General features: G+C 43.8%; 2 protein-coding genes across 3 annotated transcripts in view; one reads left to right on the top strand and one right to left on the bottom strand.

Annotated features, from left to right (window-relative positions):
* Nucleotides 1–1,206: 1,206 nt before the first annotated feature.
* On the bottom strand, nucleotides 1,207–8,014 carry LOC108934446 (pre-mRNA-splicing factor RBM22-like). Its single transcript, XM_018752293.1, has 11 exons — nucleotides 7,936–8,014; nucleotides 6,119–6,172; nucleotides 5,865–5,894; nucleotides 5,302–5,434; nucleotides 4,936–5,036; nucleotides 4,188–4,360; nucleotides 3,529–3,729; nucleotides 3,244–3,408; nucleotides 2,560–2,642; nucleotides 2,302–2,439; nucleotides 1,207–2,138 (listed from the first exon to the last, which is right to left on the bottom strand). Exons 1-11 carry the CDS (start codon nucleotides 7,987–7,989, stop codon nucleotides 1,999–2,001), a joined length of 1,272 nt encoding a protein of 423 aa, XP_018607809.1. The 5' UTR covers nucleotides 7,990–8,014; the 3' UTR covers nucleotides 1,207–1,998.
* A 10,894-nt stretch (nucleotides 8,015–18,908) lies between these two features.
* Nucleotides 18,909–21,737, top strand: part of LOC108934410 (bifunctional heparan sulfate N-deacetylase/N-sulfotransferase 1-like) — a 54,270-nt gene continuing 51,441 nt past the window's right edge. The window contains exon 1 of one of the 2 annotated variants that reach the window (XM_029251504.1): nucleotides 18,909–19,094. The gene's annotated coding sequence lies outside the window, so the exon portion shown is untranslated. Of the gene's footprint in view, nucleotides 19,095–20,931; nucleotides 20,951–21,737 lie in introns of those variants that run through there. The other variant, XM_018752189.2, reaches the window with a different exon arrangement.

The raw sequence follows: 21,737 nt of genomic DNA on the forward strand, positions 1-21,737 counted from the left end.
TTCAAACCACTTCCACGTCTGGCATTTGTTGGTGTCCGTGATCAATAAAGACTGCCGCACATTCATGGAACAAATTGTGCAAAAGTCGTGCGCTTTTCTCAATGAAGATGTGTGATGTTTGCTGACAGAAATGGTGGTATTTGACACAATGACGGTGTTTCCAGAATCCTACATCTGCATCAAAGGCTCTTTTGTGAAACGTGTTTTGTTTACTCTGAGGAATGAGCTACTTTTGGAGAAAAGCCTCTGATAACTGAATAAATGTAAATGTAATACAGCTTTATCCGAGAATTTTACAGCACCTAAAACATAAATAAATGGGACATGGGATACTGTTACACTTTGTGACTTAGCGTTAAATGGGACTTTGGGGTTACGCGCAAATTGATTCATGAACTGACTTCCAGTCCCAGTTTTGCTTGTAAGGTAAAGAGCCCATTTACTCACGAATGGGTAAAAAAAAAAAATAAATAAATATCTGAAAACAACAATGAAACGGGCTTTTAACTTTTAGTGGAAACAGAATAACTGCTTTAAATATACTGCAATAACATTGAAACCCTGTTGGCCTTTATCACTGTTTAAAACTTAAAATATACTCTTAGCTAAAGCTTTGAGTCACGAAAACAGTTTGAGACCAGAAGTCTGTTTGTAGTGTGAATGTTTGCCTCTTTAAAGCCACTAAGCCCCAACCAGTAAAAGCAGCATAATAGAGATCACAACTTATTTGCTAGTTAGGTTTTGTAAGATCAAACTATAAAGAAAAATACCTGTAATATTTCCAATCATTCATTCATTCATTCATTCATCCATCCATCCATCCATCACTACTCAGCTAGGGCAGGGGCAGAGGTCTAGAGTTTATACCGGAAGCACAGGGCATGGGGCTGAGTACAGCCTGGACAAAAGGCCACTGTATCGTAGCATAACACCAATATTTTTGATTAATTTCAAACTATTGAAAATAAAAACACTTTATTGCTGCCACTTCCCATTTAATCCTGCTTGCAAGTAAATTCATCCCAAAAGCTACTCATATCCATACAATCAGTAAAATCCTGAAAAAAACCTTTCCTTTATTTACAGGTTAAGTTCTCTCAAAATCTTGGATATTGGTATAATAAACAAAACTATTTAAGGCTTAATTTTGTTACAATAAAACTAATTGAAAAGAATAAAATAAGAAGCGTCTCTCCTCACACTTCTGTTCAGTGCAGACTTTTGACCATTTCATCCAATAAATGTGCAAAGTTTCTCATTTTATTACTGATCATTAACACTGGAACATTAGACTCAAGCTATAAACACTGTGGAAGACAAATGAATTGAAGTGGTCCCACACCGCTTTCTGAGTGCATTTGACTTTCAACTACTGGCCGGATGCAGAAATGCTGTTCATTTTCACTACTCAACAGAAGTTTTTAGAAAGAGGAAATAGAATGATGAATAAAATACAATTGAAAAAACTGGAAAAAATTCTTTGAAAATGTGTAAAAAATGTTTATAAGAGGAGCCAGTGTAGTTCCCTGTATCCGTCTGCGAGGATAATGTATGTACAGAAAATCTGTAAGACCGTGTGGACACGCAATGATATAGTCAATTTAGAAAAGTCTGTGGTACATTCCATAAATGTTAGATCAAGCATAGCAATAAACCTTAAGCATAAATGAGCTAAAAGGAGCAGTCAAACTTTCCACAGATCATAGTGGAATTCCTCCTCATCACCTGAAACAACAGGCTAACCAGAGTAATGTCAACATTCTCTTGTGTCTTATCCAAGTTATAAATTATAAACTTTCAAGCATATTTCTGTATTTTTTATTCTCCTCTCAACAGTTAGGAAAATCGTATGCTATAAATGACCTTGTTTGTAGAAAACTACAGTTTCAATTAAATTTACTTCACATTTCACATGAGATAAAAGTCAAATAATAAGTCACCAATTACTTCGCTTCATGGAGTAAAAAAGTGACAAAAACTGACAAAGAAACCACGTAACTAGGATCCATCATGACGGCTGGCATGGGCCCCCATGCGCTGAGGATCCTGGGAGGGATAGTGAATTTGTCCCGGAGGCCTCATAGACATGGGCGGAGGAGGTGGGTTACCCACAGAGTGGAACACAGGCGGTCCAAAACCTGGACAAGAAACAAAACTAAAAATGTAAATTTAAAACCAGGAGCTTGACTGAAGTTCAAAGAATCTTTCTAAATGTTTATCTTATGAAAAATGAGGCTGTTACTGAAAGGAACTCTACAGCTGGCACCGGTGTTTTTACCAATGGTGGGCGAGATGTACTACCTGGAGGAGGAGGAGGAGGAGGAACGATCCCTGGTGGCGGCAGAACTGGCATGTTCATAACTGCAGGAGATGTGCTGGGATCTAAGTTGAAGTAGTTGGCTGGGGTGTCTTCCTCTGAAGCAGGAGGAGGAGGCAGAGCTGCAGGGAAGGAGCATGCCCGGGCTCTAAGCAAAATCCTTCTCTCCTTCCAACTTTCTGACCATTTTTGTGTCACTGAGGGTTGCATTCTGACACTGCAAAGCTACTCGAAGTACTCACCCCCTGGCAGGCCAGGCACTGGTTCCAGCTTCATCCCCACTTCATTTACCCCATCTTTGTCCCTGCCCCATGCAGCCTGTGACCTGCATAGAAAAAAAATTTTACCATCATTAATGCTAAGTCATTTTAAAAAATGGTCGATTGCTCCAACGCTGTTCAAGATAATTCCCAGGAGGAAAAGCAAGGTGACATATGAAAGCCAGATAGTTTTTTTCCCCCCCTTACTGCTACACAGCACTTCTGTATTCTGTTTGAAGCAATGGACACTAGGAAAGAAAAGAAAAAAAAAAAAAAGAAAGACTAGACAAAGTCAGACTCTACATTTGTGTCAAGAAACAAACAAAACCAATGAAGACTGAATGGACACAAAAATGTCTTTCCTCCCTCCATGTCATTGTTGTCACTCTCAGCTCCAAATCTTATTAGGAACAATGGCGTAATTCAAATGAGGCTTTAAAACAGATGGACAACAGGACCAAAGCCTGCTGTGATGTGACCACATTTGTATATTGCCAGACATACGACCTGTTAACACTGATAAAAGTACAATTTGCATTATCCATCAAAGAGAAACCAACACAGCATAGGACTGTACAAGTGACAGAGGACTGACAAAGGCCCTGTTGCATGACCCAAGTGTATCAAGTTGCAGGGGCAGAGGTTTGCATCTACTGCCTCACTCACCTGCCCCACTTGACTGTTAGCCGACGACCGTTGATGATGAGCTTGTTGAAGGATTTCTCTGCAGCCAGCTCTGCTGCCTGTCGTGTGGCAAATTGAACGAAAGCACACTGCTGCCTCTGCACAACGGTCATGGTTCGGATCTCTCCAAACTGGTAAAAGTGGTTCCTGTGGGATGATGTCAGACACCAACGCAAGAAAGCATTACTTGAACTACCACAGTTACGTTTTTTTTTTTTTTTTTACAGAATATCTCAAGCAAACACTCAGTGTAAACCAGTCACTAACCTGAGTTCCAGTTCTGTGATGCAATCTCCAAGCCCACCCACGTATAATGTGGTAATACTCTTGTCCTCGGGTGGGTCCAGCCGGGGCATGGTGGAGGCCCGTTTTAACAGCTTTTCTGCCACAGGGTCATTAATGCCATAGAAACGGTCTTTGATGTTCTGATCTGCCAGCGGATCATCTGGGTCTGTGGGTTTCTCATGCCTGTGGAGTTCAGTGACATCATCGACATCAATACTAAGGGGTGTGCATTGCCATAAATACTAAGCTACTGTAGCTACGGATGCTGTATGGCACACCCAGCAGTTCCAGAAAAAACACACTAAATAAATTAATTAATTAAATAGTTCTACAAGCCCTTGAAAAGACTGATTGCCAATTTTGATTTGCAATTCAAATTTATATTTTGTTAGGTGTTAAACGTAAACACTTGCAGGTACTTGAAAGTGTGGGGTAAATGGCAACGCAATCAAGAACTGCAGAAACGTGGCAACGAACAGTCTTACTGGAATTGTTTAAAAAGTACACATTTTAAACTCAGACTACTGTGGCCAAACACTTGTGCAGTACTCCTTGCTTTCAGAAGCTGTACCCGACACTCACAGTAGAGTGGCAATAAAAACCCTAAGCAGCCGCAGAGTCTCCAATCTGAGACAATTTACCTGTAAGGACACTCCTCACCCCTCTTGCACTCGCCCTTCACCCAGAAGGAGCAGATGTGTGGCCGGTTCCTCTTGTAGTAGGGCGTGGTGCGAGCCAACTTGAGCAGCATATCACTGTAGCCAGGCCCCTTGCCCAGTTGGCCCACAAGTCGAGTCCCGTCTGAATTCTGGATCTGCAGGAGAACAGTACCGAAGACATAACACACTTGTTTTTAAGCTCAGGGTTCCTCAGAAGACAATTTAGCTAAAATCCAAAGAAAATAAGCTGAAATAATTTCCACACAGTCAAATGTTTTGGTAACAGCACTCTAACAGACAATATAAACTGTATCAGGAAAAAAAAATTAAACACCAACTTTTAAAGTCTGATGAAAGTGAACAAAGAGATGACATCATGGCAAACAGCAGTGAGGACCTGGAAAAACTTTAAAGTTATTTTTAGCAGACCACACAAAGTTGCCATCCCAGTAATGGGTGCAATGTAAACTGCCACTGATGATTTTCTAAAGGGGGAAGGGTATGGCTGGTTTAAACAAACAGGTGACATTTCCTTCTAGCTGACATGACAGCCCATTTGGACAAGAGCTAATGAAGTGCAGCCAGATGGGATAAAGGAAGTAATGCTGTACCAGCTGCTAATTCAACCGCACAGTCCAACACTAAGCTTCCCTCGGTAAAGGACACAGGGCCCTCTCCATGGATCTATGAGATTAAATGTTAATCATGATTAAAAAAAAAAAATAAATACCTCTCTCTCCATGTTCTGTGTGTAGTACTCTTTGTTCACATCTGACTTGGGCATGTCATCTTTGATAGTTAGCCCAGTGTCACGAACCTGGATTGGCAACCCTTCAGGGAATGAGGGAAACAGACATTACGACCACCATAAAAAAGACTTTACTGTCAAAGACATGCAGACTGACAAGGAGAAAATGAGTCAGGGAGAAAATTTGCTGCAGTTAATCATAAATCACAAAAACCTCACAGCTGTGATCTCCAGTCAGTATCTAAAAATGGAAAGTGATGCGACCCAAAGCGACCACATTATCTTCCCAACCACTAACATGGTCTTCCTAACCCAAAAGCAATACAGATCAAAAAGGGGAGCTCGTACCGTATTCTAGGTCCAGCAGACATGTCTGGCAAACGTTCTTCATCTTACTGCACGTCTGACACACCTCTGTCTTCTTGAAGCGCATTCGGACCCCTGGGCACCAGCGGAAGACCGTGAACGGCCTTGCACAGATCTGGCCAAGATGGAGTTCAGGTGGTTAACAAACCTGAATCATGCTCATAAAACCCATGGCAACAACCTAGGGGATCCATGTGTGGAAAAAATCTTGGAACAAAAGCAAGGAAATGCAATATGAGGTGTCACTCAAAAGAAAATTAAGTTAAATATTGTTTCAGAAAAGCAAAAATTTAAAACTGATAGCCTTCAAAACCTGAAAGAATCATTCACACTCCCCAGATCAATCATCAGCTGCATTAAGAGTCAATGCTATCCCTGAAACGGCATACCATAAAGCTTTCACAAAAACAACAGAATCACTCTGACAGCACTGAATAAGGCACAATTCATTTTGATTGTACCTTCTGTAGGTAAAGTAGCCTACTTATGAGCTTCAATATGGACTTACTAAATGGAACAGATCCTGATAAACCGGGTTTACTCACCTTGCATTCCTTGCCATACTTCTCTTTGGTCTATCAAAAGGAAACAGTGATTTAAAAATTTTTTCAGCCTTACAGACTAATACAAACAGAACAAGTACAAGTGAATTTAAGGTTATTCTACAGCTACAGTACAGAACAACAGTCAGACAAATAAACCCTCTTCTAGATACAAGTCACTGCAAAATGAACTCAAACCAAAAAAGCCAGAGAAGACGTTTGATTTTAGCACTGGGCTAGAAAATATATCCACTCACCATGCGGATGTATGGATTCTCCCCCAGACAAGTCTGACAGAGAATGGGAAAATCCTGAAAGAAAGTAGGACAAATCTGCTCAAAACCTCCTCCAAGAAGCTATACCTTAATGCTTCTTTGTGTTACTTTAGGCTGTGGAAACACTATTTCCTTTCATGCAACTTCAGCCTAAGATTCCTTGCCGTTACCTGATGTTCCCTCTCACCTGGCTGCCCACTCAGTCTGGTAGTCACCTTTCAGTGAATCAGAGCATTTTACGACTAAATCAAACCGCATGCAAACATTTTACTGTCATAACATCTCTTGCAGTGATTCACCTGTAAAGTACTGAGAAGAACTTTAAAACTAGGTTATTCAAACTTAAGCCAGTGAGTTGAGCTTCCTATAGACTCACACATTCTGATCATGTTGGTTGAAAATAGTGCATTTTTTCAAGACTACACTGGCAGTAAAAAGGTAACGTTACCACCTACTATTTCATAACTCCTTTACAATGCCTTTTATTTATGGGGGGGGGGGGGGGGGGGGAATCAATCATCAGCAACACCAGTATTATTATGCCTATCCTTTATTAAGCTGATGTTGCCCAAGGCATCTAAAAATGTCAGATGAGCAACTTTACAATGATCTCCCCTTTTATACTGCAGAGTTTTCTTACTGCAACAATTCAAGGTTAATACCTTAATTAAAGGTAATACAGCTGTGGGAGTGGGGCTGGAACCAGAGACCTTGAAAAGGTGACAACCCTAATGATTATGCTCCCAATTGACCCAGCAAAGGAGGGTTTTGAGTAATGGCTGCCTGCACTGATCACTCCATTAAAGAGCGACAGCGACAACAGCGCAAGTCCTAGAAATGTCAGACATCGATGCCAAGGTGGAAGACAATGGAAACGAACACAGCGCACAGACAGACACCACCTGCCACAGTGCTGCATCTCATTGTGAGACACCTTGCCAAAAAAGCACTGTTTGTTCCCAGGTAATATGAGATACTGTGTAAAGCGCAGCATCACATTCCCTTTTGGGTTCACTTAGCTGCATAGATTCTGTATTTCATCAATGGCAAAGAGAACCATTTTTGACAACAACCGACCCATCATGCTGGCTCTGTTCAACTAAAAGAGAGTCCCAGGGGTACAACCGTCAGTCAGGGAAAGGTACACGACCTTCAATACACACAGTGGAAATAAATGCCGTCAGGCTGAGCCAAGCAGGTGACACTTTTGTGTAGCCTCTAACACACACACACACACACACAGCAAATGGCATAACAGAAAAATGACAATGACCAACACCAATCACTCATAACTTCCAGTGGACCATTTTCATACTAAAGATGGAGTGTCTATATTTAAAACAGCAAGCAGGCAAAAATTTAAGCCTGTGTGTGTGTGTGTGAGTGTGTGTCATTAAGAAATCGCCTTTAATTAAAGTACAAACTTGACATGATACTCCTCTGTCTGTCTGTCTGTCTGTCTCGTGGTCAGAACACCAGGGGTTACTGCTGCTGGGAAGCTTACTTAAAGTTCAATTTTGCCATAAGCCAATTTTGTCACAGTTGGAAACAGTCGCCAAGGATCAGAAGATAATATATTCAATTTTTTATACATGATGACAAGACTCCATTTTTTTCAGTCGACTGCTCCACCACGAAATATATAATGGCATGATTATAATAATTAGGCTGCTCTCTCCCACTCCCAGCAGCACTACAGCAGACATGCAACCCTAACCGTTTTTTACTTTAACATGATTAATACATTAATTTAAAAGTGTTTTCTAATGTTTAAAAATAACCATGGTTCCAAACCGTACCGAATCCTCCCAGTTCTGTCTATTGTACGTGTTCGAACCCAGAGACGTCGCCATCTTCAACTGAGAGGTGCTCCCGGCATGCACCAGGAGCGAGGAATACAGCGCGCCGCTGACGTCATATCGAATTCACCATTTGATTGGCCGAAACGTTTCGTTGTCGATACAGAGAATACGCCAATGATATACGTACGTTTTTGTATTGCAGTATGTACTCTTGATGATGTTTACCACATATTTTTGGACATTTTACATGTACTGTTGTTTGCATTGTTTTCTGTGTGGGTCTTGGTTTATGAATAAATACATTAAAACTACAACGACGTCACAACGGAGAAGAAACGTGCGCCGTGACGTCACAGAAATGCTCCATGTGATTGGTTGGACCTTTCTGTAGGGATTCGGTCTGCACATTAAACAGCCTAAAGCGGAAAAATTGTAATATTTCTCCATGGCATGTGGCAATACTGAATAGTACATTATTACTTACTGACATTATAAGAATGTGTCATTTTAATTCTTAGAAAGTGTTATATTTTTATAAAATAAATTAACAAAAATATCTTTGGTGAGGTGTATGAATCTTCATTCCTGTCCCTGTTTCTGAATACTCAATTAAAAAGAGAATTCAGTTTTTAATGCACTTAGTATGGTGAGTTCTCAAAACAGCAACGGTTTCAAAAAATGAATTTGGTACAAGATGGATGTGGACTACAAAATTCTTGATTTGTGTTACACTGTATTTATTATTATTATTATTATTATTATTATTATTATTATTATTATTATTTTATTCCTAATTATGTATGATAGAAGATATATCAGAACTATGCTCAGTATTCTTACTGTGAAGTCCAGGGATACTATAGTAAATTTATCTCAAAACAGGGGTTTCCAGATTCTGTTCATTTCACTGTGGTATTGATTGTCTGCCAAGGTGAAGCTGATGCTGTATCACAATGTTGTGTTTTTTTGTATCTTCATTTTTGTGTGATACATTTTTTGTAAAAGAAAGACAGAAAGAAAGAAAGAAAGAAAGAAAGAAAGAAAGAAAGAAACATCTATATCCCTCCAAGGACATGGAGTCACAATCAGGGACTCACTGTGCTGCAAAGCCATGTCCCCTGACTCCTCTCCAGTCCCTTTCTACTTTTCACCCGTTGGCGATTTCTGGGGGCAAAAAACAGTTTGTGAAAAAAATAGTTTATACTCTCAGCTGTGAAAAACAACCGTCACAAGACTTACCCTCAGTGCAAGCGAGCTGTGGTATGTCAGCTGTTATCTCAATGGAAAGCTGTTTGATTAAAATAATACAAAGACCGCAGAACAAGATATTTACATTATTATTAACTTTGTAATCACTGTTTCCTGAATGTAAAGTCAGGTTTCATTATGAATGCAAACACATGCTAACAACTGCAGCAGCAATCCAGCCACACTTTCTACTGTATGCGTTCATTACTCTCAGATCTTTCTCTTTGTCTTACAATTAATTTCACAGGTATCAGGCTGTAGTCAGAACGGAGGTGAGCAGAGAATAACACTCCAGGGATCCCCATGAAGAAGTTATTTTTATTATCGTATACCCTTGGTAAAACCAGAATTCAAGTATGAATATGAAATTAACAATAAATTAAAACTCACATTATCCTGTGATGGACCAGCACCCCATTCAGGACGTACCCTAATTAGCTCTCTCGCCTATGTTTTAATAACTTGAAATACCTTTTATTTTTAAGTAATGTACCCAGCTGTATTATTATCATTATTATTATCATTATGTTTGTGTTAAACATACGTGCGTGTGTGTGTTTGTGTGTATCATGTACATTATATATGAAACAAAATAATATATATAATATTATTATATATATTATTTTATGGCCCCTTATGGTACCATAAGGGGCCGGTGCGTTGTGATTTGGGCGGTGGTCGGGGCCGAGTGCCCGGCCGACCCAAACCTCGGGCGCCAACTCTGGTTTTTGGGACTTGGAATGTCACCTCACTGGCGGGGAAGGAGCCTGAGCTGGTGCGGGAAGTTGAGAGATACCGTCTAGATATAGTCGGGCTCACTTCCACTCACAGCTTGGGTTCTGGAACCACTCTACTCGACCGAGGGTGGACTCTCCACTATTCTGGCGTTGCCCAAGGTGAGAGGCGGCGGGCTGGTGTGGGCTTATTAATAGCCCCCCAGTTCAGCCGCCATGTGTTGGAGTCTACCCCGGTGAATGAGAGGGTCATCTCCCTACGCCTTCGGGTCAGGGAACGGTCTCTCACTGTCGTTTGTGCTTATGCGCCTAGCGGCAGTGTAGAGTACCCGGCCTTTTTAGAGTCCCTGGGGGGCGTGCTGGAAAGCGCTCCCACTGGGGACTCTGTCGTTCTACTGGGGGACTTTAACGCCCACGTGGGCAGCGACAGTGATACCTGGAGGGGCGTGATTGGGAGGAACGGCCTCCCTGATCTGAACCAGAGCGGTGAGTTGTTATTGGATTTCTGTGCTAGTCGCGGTTTATCCATAACGAACACCATGTTCATGCATAAGGGTGTCCACCAGTGCACTTGGCACCAGGACACCCTAGGTCGGAGGTCGATGATCGACTTTGTAGTCGTTTCTTCTGACCTTCGGCCATATGTCTTGGACACTCGGGTGAAGAGAGGGGCTGAGCTGTCAACTGATCACCACCTGGTGGTGAGTTGGATTCGATGGCGGGGGAAAAAGCTGGACAGACCTGGCAGGCCCAAACGCATAGTGAGGGTCTGTTGGGAACGTTTGGCGGAGGCCCCTGTCAGAGAGGTCTTCAACTCCCACCTCCGACAGAGCTTCAACCAGGTCCCGAGGGAGGTGGGGGACATTGAGTCTGAATGGACTATGTTCCGCTCCTCCATTGTCGGTGCGGCTGTTCGGAGCTGCGGCCATAAGGTCTCCGGTGCCTGTCGCGGCGGCAATCCCCGAACACGGTGGTGGACACCGGAAGTAAGGGATGCCGTCAAGCTGAAGAAGGAGTTCTATCGGGCCTGGCTGGCTCATGGGACTCCTGAAGCAGCTGACGGGTACCGACGGGCCAAACGGAGCGCGGCTCTGGCAGTCGCCGCGGCAAAAACTCGGGCTTGGGAGGAGTTCGGTGAGGCCATGGAGGAAGACTTTCGGTCGGCCTCAAAGAGATTCTGGCAAACCGTCCGGCGACTCAGAGGGGGGAAGCGGTGTTCCACGAACACTGTTTACAGTGGAAGTGGTGCGCTGCTGACCTCAGCTGAGGATGTTCTCGGGCGGTGGAAGGAGTACTTTGAGGATCTCCTCAATCCCTCCGACACGCCTTCCGTAGAGGAAGCTGAGGCTGGGGACTCGGAGGGGGACTCGTCCATTACCCTGGCTGAAGTTGCTGAGGTAGTCAAAAAACTCCTCGGTGGCAAGGCTCCGGGGGTGGATGAGATCCGCCCCGAGTTTCTCAAGTCTCTGGATGTTGTGGGGCTGTCTTGGCTGACACGCCTCTGCAGCATCGCGTGGAGTTCGGGAACGGTGCCTCTGGACTGGCAGACCGGGGTGGTGGTCCCTCTTTTTAAGAAGGGGGACCGGAGATTGTGTTCCAACTACAGGGGGATCACACTCCTTAGCCTCCCTGGGAAAGTCTATGCCAGGGTACTGGAAAGGAGAATCCGCCCGATAGTCGAACCTCGGATTCAGGAGGAGCAATGCGGTTTTCGCCCTGGCTGTGGAACACTGGACCAGCTCTATACCCTCACTAGGGTGCTGGAGGGTTCGTGGGAAGTTTGCCCAACCAGTCCACATGTGTTTTGTGGACCTGGAGAAGGCATTCGACCGTGTCCCTCGTGGCATCCTATGGGAGGTACTTCGGGATTATGGGGTTCGGGGCTCGCTGCTACGGGCTGTTCGTTCCCTGTATGACCGGAGCAGGAGCTTGGTTCGCATTGCCGGCAGTAAGTCAGACCTGTTCCTGGTGCATGTTGGACTCCGCCAGGGCTGCCCTTTGTCACCGATTCTGTTCATTATTTTTATGGACAGAATTTCTAGGCGCAGTCAGGGAACGGAGGGTGTCTGTTTTGGTGGCCGCGAGATCTCGTCTCTGCTTTTTGCGGACGATGTGGTCCTGTTGGCTTCATCAAGTCAAGACTTGCAGCGTGCACTGGGGAGGTTTGCAGCCGAGTGCGAAGCGGCGGGGATGAGAATCAGCACCTCCAAATCCGAGGCCATGGTTCTCAGTCGGAAAAAGGTGGATTGCTCCCTCCGGGTTAGGGGGGAGTTGCTCCCTCAAGTGGAGGAGTTTAAGTATCTTGGGGTCTTGTTCACGAGTGAGGGAAAAATGGAGCGGCAGGTCGACAGACGGATCGGTGCGGCGTCTGCAGTAATGCGGTCATTGTACCGGTCTGTTGTGGTGAAGAGGGAGCTGAGTCGTAAGGCGAAGCTCTCAATTTACCGGTCGATCTACGTTCCTACCCTCACCTATGGTCATGAACTCTGGATCATGACCGAAAGAATGAGATCGCGGATACAAGCGGCAGAAATGAGTTTCCTCCGCAGAGTGGCTGGGCGCACCCTTAGGGCTAGGGTGAGGAGCTCAGTCACCCGGGAGGAGCTCGGAGTAGAGCCGCTGCTCCTCCGCATCGAGAGGAGCCAGTTGAGGTGGCTCGGGCATCTGTTCCGGATGCCTCCTGGACGCCTCCCTGGGGAGGTGCTCCGGGCTTGTCCCACTGGGAGGAGGCCTCGGGGCAGACCCAGGACACGTTGGAGAGACTATGTCTCCCGGCTGGCCTGGGAACGCCTTGGGGTTCCCCCAGAGGAACTGGAGGAGGTGTGCGGGGAGAGGGAGGTCTGGAGTACTCTGCTCGGACTGCTGCCCCCGCGACCCGGCCCCGGATAAAAGCGGAGGAAGATGGATGGATGGATGGATATTATTTTATGGTAAAGAAAAGTGTAGCATAGAGGGACCTGTTCTAATGTTTTGTTTTACCAATTCATTATTTTATTTCATATCCGTGGTCTTTTAAAAATTAAGATATAAAAATAGTAAGGAATAGTTCTTGAAACTCTTGATCTCAAATGATATATCTGATGTGGTTTTCAAACAATAGAACCACAGAAATGCAAGGAATGCTCAAACCTGTCCACAGAACTAGTCATGCAAAGAAATATTGCAGTGGAGACAAACACATTAAAGTACTTGCTGTGTCTTTTTTTTCATATGATGAGTAAATACTATTCCATCACAGTTCTGTAGTTCACTGTCTATGCAGGCCTGGTTCAAATCTGCATAATTTCTGAGGTCTGTTTTAGCAGCAATTCCTGAGCTGGACTGTAGCTGGTTTGAAGGACTGTTGTGAAAAATCACATCACCCTAAAACAGCTTCAGGATGTAAATGATGTAATGTGACTTGACCAGCAAATTACTTATTTCAAACCCCATAAAAAGTATCTTCATACCTCTTAAAGATATTCCTCACTGTTAACCTCAATCTGATCAATGCAATGGGCTCCAAGGTTTCCTGATCTTCCATAACTTTGGAAGGGGTACTGGTTTCAGATTACCCATCCCACACAAACCTCAACTGTCTGAATTCACAGATGTTCTCCTCTATCGCTGCCTCTTTGTGCTTCTGGGCACTAAACTTAGACCTCACCAAATTCCAAATCAATTTGGTGTTCAGCCCTTGCATGGAGTTAAGCAACCCCACAGTCATTGTAGAGACCTGGACCACAAAAAATTTGACCTTCTTTATGCCAAGCGAGCATTTGTTTGCTGGTATGTGGGTGAGGGCATGGAGGATGGTAAGTTCTTGGAAGACATGGCTGTCTTGGAGAAGTACTAGGAGTATGGGGCAGTTGATAGTGGTTAGAGCTGCTGCCTTGGGACACAAAGACTGGAGGTTCACCTCCAACTCTTGTACCTTTGAGCAAGGTACTTACCGTAAACTGCTCCAGTAAAATTTCCCAGCTGTAAAAATGGGTAAATTATTGTAACCTTAACACTGTAAGTCACTATAGAGAAAAATGTGAAACAAATGGGGTTTTTTTTTTATTGGGTACAATTCACTTTGTTTCTAGATAACAACGTAATAGCAGTTCTCCAAATTTCAAATGTTACTTTCTATCATTTTTTCTCACAGAATTCTGTGATGTTTGCCTTTTGTATGGTAAACTATAAGGTGTTACAGCCACATAATTCAGGTTCAACTCTTTCAATGAACTCTAGTTTCCAGATGGGAGACTGCTACAGATAAATACTTTTTGTTAAATGTCTCTTTATTCTATTATGCTTTTAGAAATGACAATTTGTTTGAAAGCATTTCATTTTACAGACTTGTGCTTGATGGTTTTATCCAATGAACAAAGGAAAAGTGTGTTTGAATCTCATGCCAGTGCAGTATTTTTGTTAAATATTACATTAGAATTATACCTTGTGTTTTATGTTCCAAAGTAATATAATGGGCAATATAATGTTACTTTACACTCAGAATAATAGCCTAGTATACTATATATTACTTTTTATGAAAAATACAAATTTCAGGTAGTGCTCCCAGTGCTCCTTGCAGAATGCAGACGACAGCCTGTTTGAGTTGATGGAAAATAACAATCATTTATAGCCTGGGACAGTTGCCCCAGGATTGTCTCATGAGCTCGTTTCTCGTGGCTTTAAATGTGGGGATGCCATTGTGAGGTTAAATCTATAACTAAAAAGCTTCCTTTGTTCAATGATATCTATTTAGCGTCTCAATACAGTTGCTGACTTTAAGAAGTATAACTTAACACCGCAGAAGATCCAGGAAGAAAGGGAATTTCATGATGTGAGTAGTGGAATATTGAAATTAATCTTTGGAAAAAAAACTGTATTTTAAATATGTTGTGTTTCATTAACAGATGCTGACATTACATTAGAAAAATGCAACTGTTCCCTACATTCTGCACAGGGTAACAGTGCAAAGAATCAATGTTGAAATATTTTGCTGTTTATATTTGTTATAAATGTGCATTAATGTTAATATTAAGGTCTTTACTGACCTTTGATGTTTTTTTTTTCCCTAAGAAAGTTACAGTAAAATGTGTCATGTGAATCTGCACAGAGTGTAAACACTCATTTGGAGCCACAAGTTAGAAGCGGCAGTTTTGGTTGAATGGCAGTTTTAACGGCTCGGTGATACATACGGACTCAGCAATGACATCAATATTTGATCAAAATTTGCCACAGCTTGAATCTCCCCATACACCTCATCTGGCTGTAATTGGTCACTGTGGCCTTCTTATAATCTTGCCCATTTATTTACACTTTTAAGAAGTGTTTAATTTTGATATAATTAGTATTCACATTGAATGGGATTTACTGAGGGATAAGGATGTCATTATGTTCAAAGCTTATTCTTCGCACACAATTTGGCTTCATTTTCTGTACTGTGGGGAAAGTGATCATTAAAAATAGAGGTTTAGTCATATCTAGGTCATAATGTGGTCCCTCTGGTGCCTGTTAGCACAAACCAACAGTGTTAATATGGGTGGGGTACTGGGGATAACACATTTTGACTTTCTATTACAGTTTATCTAACATTCATAATCTGACATAAGGGAAATTTTAATTGAATATAATTGTAGATCACGGTGTGTGTCTGATGTGGATGATGATGGAGAGGGACTATAAATGTGCAGTACCAGCATGACTGCATACAGATTTAATGTTGACAAGTGCTTTCTCTCTTCAGGAGGGAAATTATAAAGAAAAGGTCAAAATCTGTAACCCCTTACTGTTGCAAAGCATCAAGAACTGCTCATGCACTAATACTTATGCCTCAAAACAGAAAGTGACTAAAACTGTAGGTTTAAATTAGTGAAAAGAATTACATATTGTAATACACACACACACACACACACACATTTTCTGAACAGCTTGTCCCATACGGGGTCGCGGGGAACCGGAGCCTACCCGGCAACACAGGGCGTAAGGCCGGAGGGGGAGCGGACACACCCAGGACGGGACGCCAGTCCATCGCAAGGCACCCCAAGCGGGACTCGAACCCCAGGCCCACCGGAGAGCAGGACTGTGGTCCAACCCACTGCGCCACTGCACGCCCCCCATATTGTAATATTTTACTTTATATCCAGCCATGAGTACTTATGTAAATATTAAAATTTTCCAGTGTAATCCAAACTCATACATGTCAATCGTGATTCCACAGTCAACTTTACTAGTCAATATTTATTCAGACCTAGAAAAGGCAATGAGGAATCCAGGTGTTCCAAGATGAGAACTCTTGTGAACCACTTCTTCAGGTCCTCAAAGGCACTGAGGGCTTCAGGAGTCCACTTGAGATGTCCTTGGTGCTCCTTGTACCAAACTACTTGGGGCGGCAGCTATAGTACTAAAACCCTAAATGAATTTGCAACAGAAGTTTGTAAAACCTGGGAATATTTGCGGTCGGTTGTAGTCAGGACATAATTTTGCAGACTTTCTTTTGGTTCGCTTCTACCCCCTTGTTTCCAGGAAACCTAGAAACTTCAGTTTTTCAGTGAAACTCACAATTCTCCCCATTGACATAAAGTTTGTTTTCTGATAGCTGCTGTAGCACTGATCTAACATTGTTGATATATTCTGCATAAGAACAAAACACAGCAAGGATGTGATACAAATACATTAGAATGAGCTGATTAATCATATTGCTGAGTACTTCATTAAGAAATTTCTGGAACACTGAAGACACATATGCCAAACCAAAAGGCATAACCAAAAATATTCATTACACCCAGGGCAGTGCTGAAGCAATGTTACACTCACCCCCTATGGAATCCAAATCAAATTATGTTCTCTTCTAAGGAATAATGTGAAAATCTCAGCCTCGCTAATTTTTTGCAAAGCAAAGGGTATCAGAGGCAAGGGGTAAAAATTTTTCACAGTAATTGCACTCAAACTCTGATAATCAACACAAAGCCTTAAATGGCCTCGATACTTATTCTCAAAAAAAATGTTGGTAATGTGGATTACTGTATTACTCCTATCTGTACAGCTTTGAGGGGGTGCGGTGGCGCAGTGGGTTGGACCACAGTCCTGCTCTCCGGTGGGTCTGGGGTTCGAGTCCCGCTTGGGGTGCCTTGCGACGGACCGGCGTCCCGTCCCGGGTGTGTCCCCTCCCCCTCCGGCCTTACGCCCTGTGTTGCCGGGTAGGCTCCGGTTCCCCGTGACCCTGTATGGGACAAGCGGTTCTGAAAATGTGTGTGTGTGTGTGTGTGTACAGCTTTGGTAACATAAGTGTCCATTGGTTCTTGTTCAGGCAGTGAAAGAGGATACAATCTTCCCCAGATCTTTCTGCTGCTCTGTGCAGGCTGGATGGCTTTCTGCTCTCTGTAGCACTGCAACAGTAAATTGAGCCAACTGCAGGGCTGGTTGGAGCAGACTGGCTGCAGGAGAGCCAGGTCTTTTGCAAATATTTGTAGAATCAGGCCCACGAACTTTATGAGCTGAAGTAATCTGAGCTCCTGAGACCCAAGGGATATTTCATTTGCCGCTGAAATACTTATTGGGTCTCAGAATCCATTGGTGTGAGAAAATTTTTTGACAGGGTCTCACAGAGGTGTTGGTTTTGTGAATAAACTCCACACTTGAGTTGACCAAGTGCAAAAGTACAATAGGTGAGAAGCAAAAATTTCAAACCAAAAACACACATTCAGCACTGATGTCACCTCAACTGATGATGAAACGTTTGCAGTCTGAATGCCAAGCTTGGCAAACACATGGACATCTGGATCAACAACCCGAGCTATGAGCACCATCAATCTTCTTTACCATTTCTAGAAAAATTCAGTGTCATGGAGAGCGAAGACCCAGCCACTTTTGGGGTGCAAAGACTTGAAGGCAAACACCCAGAGGGGACACACCCAGGATGAGATGCCAGTCCATCACAAGGCACCCCAAGCAGGACTTGAACCCCAGACCCACAGGAGAGCAGGACCCAGTCAAGCCTGCTGCGCCACCGCACCCCCCTGTTGCACCTTAAGCACCACAAAACACCCCCTCATTTCTCGTGATACACCCTTACTTGGAAAGTTAAGGTAATATTCTTTGAAGAATGAAAAATACCTGTCACTTGATTTCTGAAATGTGAGAATCCTTAAAGCATTTCTATGTAAAACTGCTGCATTCTGATTTTTTTTTTCTTTTTTTTGATCTTAGACATAAAAAATGTTTACCATGCTCTGTATGGTACTAGTCCACCTCGGATCGTTTCAAAATGCGGTTGCTGCCTTTCTCTTGCATAGACAACAGAATAAAAAGCGCTCTTAGGGGAGAAGAGTGATTGCTCCAGCAATATTGTTCATTGTTCACACAAGATAACCTTTTTAAACAGAATATGCTGTGCTTTTAACTGAGGAGTGTACATCAGGTACTTGATAGGCTGTAAAAACACAGTAGAAGTAATATTGCAGAAAACTAGTCGAGTGGTTCAGTGAGCCTCTGCTGCGGAGGCCTTAAAATTCCCTAAAATTGCTCAAAACAATGTGGATTATCTCAGACTGATTTGCCTTGGACATTTATTTATAATGCCCTAATAATGAGAGATTTACTAATGACCTAAGCTGAATTAACAGAATCTGTCAGACTTGATCAATGAATAGCATTTAGGGGGAAAAGGCAAACTTTAGGAACTGCACAAGAACGTTTCTTGACAAAATAGTGGGTATGGCTGAAAACTGGAACTGGATTATGTGGCGCAAATATGAGAGAACAATAATAAAATTGCCCACCGAATGTGAAGAGAATGGCTGTGATTCACCGAGGTTACGGTATGGTAAAACAGAGGGAGAAGAGGGATGGGACAGGCAAACTAAGCCCCTTCCCTTATCCCTGTGCGTTCCACCCCCACCGAGCTGCAGGCAGACAGGGGTCGTGATTGTGCCGGAGGAGCAGGCTGCGACTCGCGGGTCTTGGACAATCGGCGGTCTTGCTTGCTCCTCCAGTCTACGGTCTTGGCTGCCTCCTCACATTCCCCCGCAGACCAGAGCGATCTGTGTCAGACAGCCGGGACGCCTCGATCCGGCAGCCGCGCGGAGCAGCGCCGCCGCGCGCCCGTGACAACGTCGCAGAAGCCCGGCCGAGGTCGCGCACGTCGTCCGGCGGTCCGTCCGGTCGCCGTGCGGGTGCACTGCACTACTACTAGTGGTGCAGCGGGTGAGTAGGTGACGTGGTGTGTTTGTGCGTGCGTGCGTGCGTGCGAGCGAGTCGAGTGTGACAGAGACAGTGTGAGTGTGTGTGTCGCTCCAGAGAAACGGCGAGAGCCGCGCCGCTGTGTGACACGCCGGCCGGCCGGGCGGGCGGGATTCACGGCGCGCTGCGCGCACCCCCGAGCGCCGTCGCCGGGGAGGCAGAGCCCGGCCTTTTGGGGCTCGCGTACCGAGGGCGTCAGGGAGAGAAAGAAGAAGAAGAAGAAGAGGAAGAATTAAAAATGAGGCAAAAGTAGCGCCGCGGAGCCTGGAACGGAACTCGTGCCGATTTCCGCTGAGTGCCGTGCGTGGTTCGAACGGGGCGTCTTCGGGCTCGAGCAGCCGAGCAAATCTTAACATGGAGTCGAGGCGAGTGTGAGCAACGTTTCCTCGAATTCACGCACACAGATACATTCGCGCTCTCTCTCTCTCTCACCCACTCACACACACACAGGGTGAGAGAGGGACGGACGGACACGCTCTCCCAGCAGTGTCTCACAGTCAGTGTAACGCGTATGTAACGCGCACACAGTTCCCGGGAGCGCCGCCGCGCGCGTTCACTTTGTTACACTGTTGCGAACAAATGGAAGTTGGAGCCCGGAGGAGCGCAGCAGGAGGAGCAGGAGCAGGAGCCCGAGCCCAGGTAGGACACACACTGTTTCCCGCTGGAGACACGGGCGACTGGTGTTAGTTTCACAGTGGAGTGGAGAAGGACTCTAGTGTTGGATAATTATAATAATAATACCACCCCGGCCGGGGTTTCTCTGGCTGCAGCAGTGCTGTGTGTGTGTGTCCAGGCTCGGACCTGCGGGCAAACACACACACGTGGGGAAAGAAAGTTGCATCCACACACCGTTCAGCTGGTGGCATAGCCCGAAACACGGATGATGATGATGATGAGGAGGAGGAGGAGGAGAATAAATTATTGCGACGATGATCATGATGAGGTGTGTTCACATGTTTTAGGGGATGCAGTGCATGGTCGGGTCATGATCTGATTCCTTGTATTTCCCCTGAAGGCTTTGCGTTATTGTTACAATTTTAATTTTTTCCTGTTGCAAAGAAGAAGTCTAGTGCCTGCCTGTCAAGTTTCCTGTGTTTAGTACTTTCCCAACTATTTCTTTGCTCTTCTCATGTAAAGAAATACAGACCTGAAGTTATACACAATAAGAGCAGCATGGATGAACTGCATTGATGATTGTAATGTGCAAAGAAATACTGATTCTCTAAATGTCCTGCCCACATTTTGTTGTGTTTCTCTGTTTTTTAGGTGCTCTTTCTCTTCTTGCATTCATGGCCTGTGATTCGGGGCTTAGAAAATACAGTGTTTCCTGTCATGGATTTAGACATAAATTATTGCACTGCTTTAAAAAGAGACGGTTGATTAAATCTCAGTAATCTATGTAGTTATTGGATTTCTGCAGCTGTGCAATAAAATAATCCTTCCTGGGACTTGTAATTGCCAATAAGATTGCTGTTCTCTGAACACTGTTGTCTAACCATTTCTGACATTTGTTTTTTATTTTTTTATGTTTTACTGTAGAATGACACCAAGAAGATGGTGCATATAAAGACCTTCTTTATAGAAGGAACATGAACTTACTCACTCGATCAGCTGTATTCATGCCACCCATTTGGGGTGTGTAAAGCTCTCCATGTACTTGTTTCAGCGCAGGCAAGGAGAGGCTGAAGCGAGATGATTAAGAGGCCAGTTCTGGACACTGAGAAAAGTGGTGGGATGGAGTCGCTCTGTATTTGCTCAAGGTTTATCGTCGTTTACCCTGGAGCACTTGTGGAATCAATCCTTTTGCACCATTTTACTGGGTGAGCAGTGCTGTGGTAAGGGGCTCGGTGTAGGAGATACCAAAGATCAATCTCTGGGGAGAAGAAGTGTTTGTAGGCTAAGCATTTTGTGGGATGTATCAGCACTCCATTCATTTGTTTCTACTGAGATTACAGCTGCAATGCTTCCCTTAGGAATAAACACCTGTAAAAATTTGGTTTATGCTATCTACATTTACATGTATTTATTTGTCAGACGATTTTCTCCAGGGTGATGTACATCTCATAGAAAATACAATGTGTTCATTACATTAGCAGGAAGAGACACTTAGATGCAGACGTGTGATTCTTAAGTGCAGTTAGTTTGTTTCTTTCCACCATATGAACCAACATTCATCACACGAGTAGCTGCATAAAACTTTATCTCAATATCGATTGTTCCTGATCACCTTTCTGGTTATTTTTTTTTTTTTTTTTTGAGATGCATATAAACATATACGTTACAGGAGTAGTTGTAAAGGTTTATCCGGGCATCATTTTAAAAGTTAGAATGCATGGACACTTACACCTTACATGAACTTAAGAGATGATGGGCGAAGTGAGTCTGAAAGAGGTGAGTTTTCAGACCCTTTTAAAATGTGGACAGAGATTCAGCAGTTCTGAGTGAGAGGGGGAGGTCGTTCCACCACAACGGAGCCAGAATCAAGAATCTTCTAGGCTCAGTGTGTGTCCTAGCTCATGTCCAAAAGCAAGTACAACATGTATTTTGTCATATTCTGTAGTATCACACTTTTCTTTATGGTAATGAATGATGCTGTTTTCAAGCTGT

The sequence above is a fragment of the Scleropages formosus genome, chromosome 4 (genome assembly GCF_900964775.1).
Source record: "Scleropages formosus chromosome 4, fSclFor1.1, whole genome shotgun sequence".
Lineage (NCBI taxonomy): Eukaryota > Metazoa > Chordata > Actinopteri > Osteoglossiformes > Osteoglossidae > Scleropages > Scleropages formosus.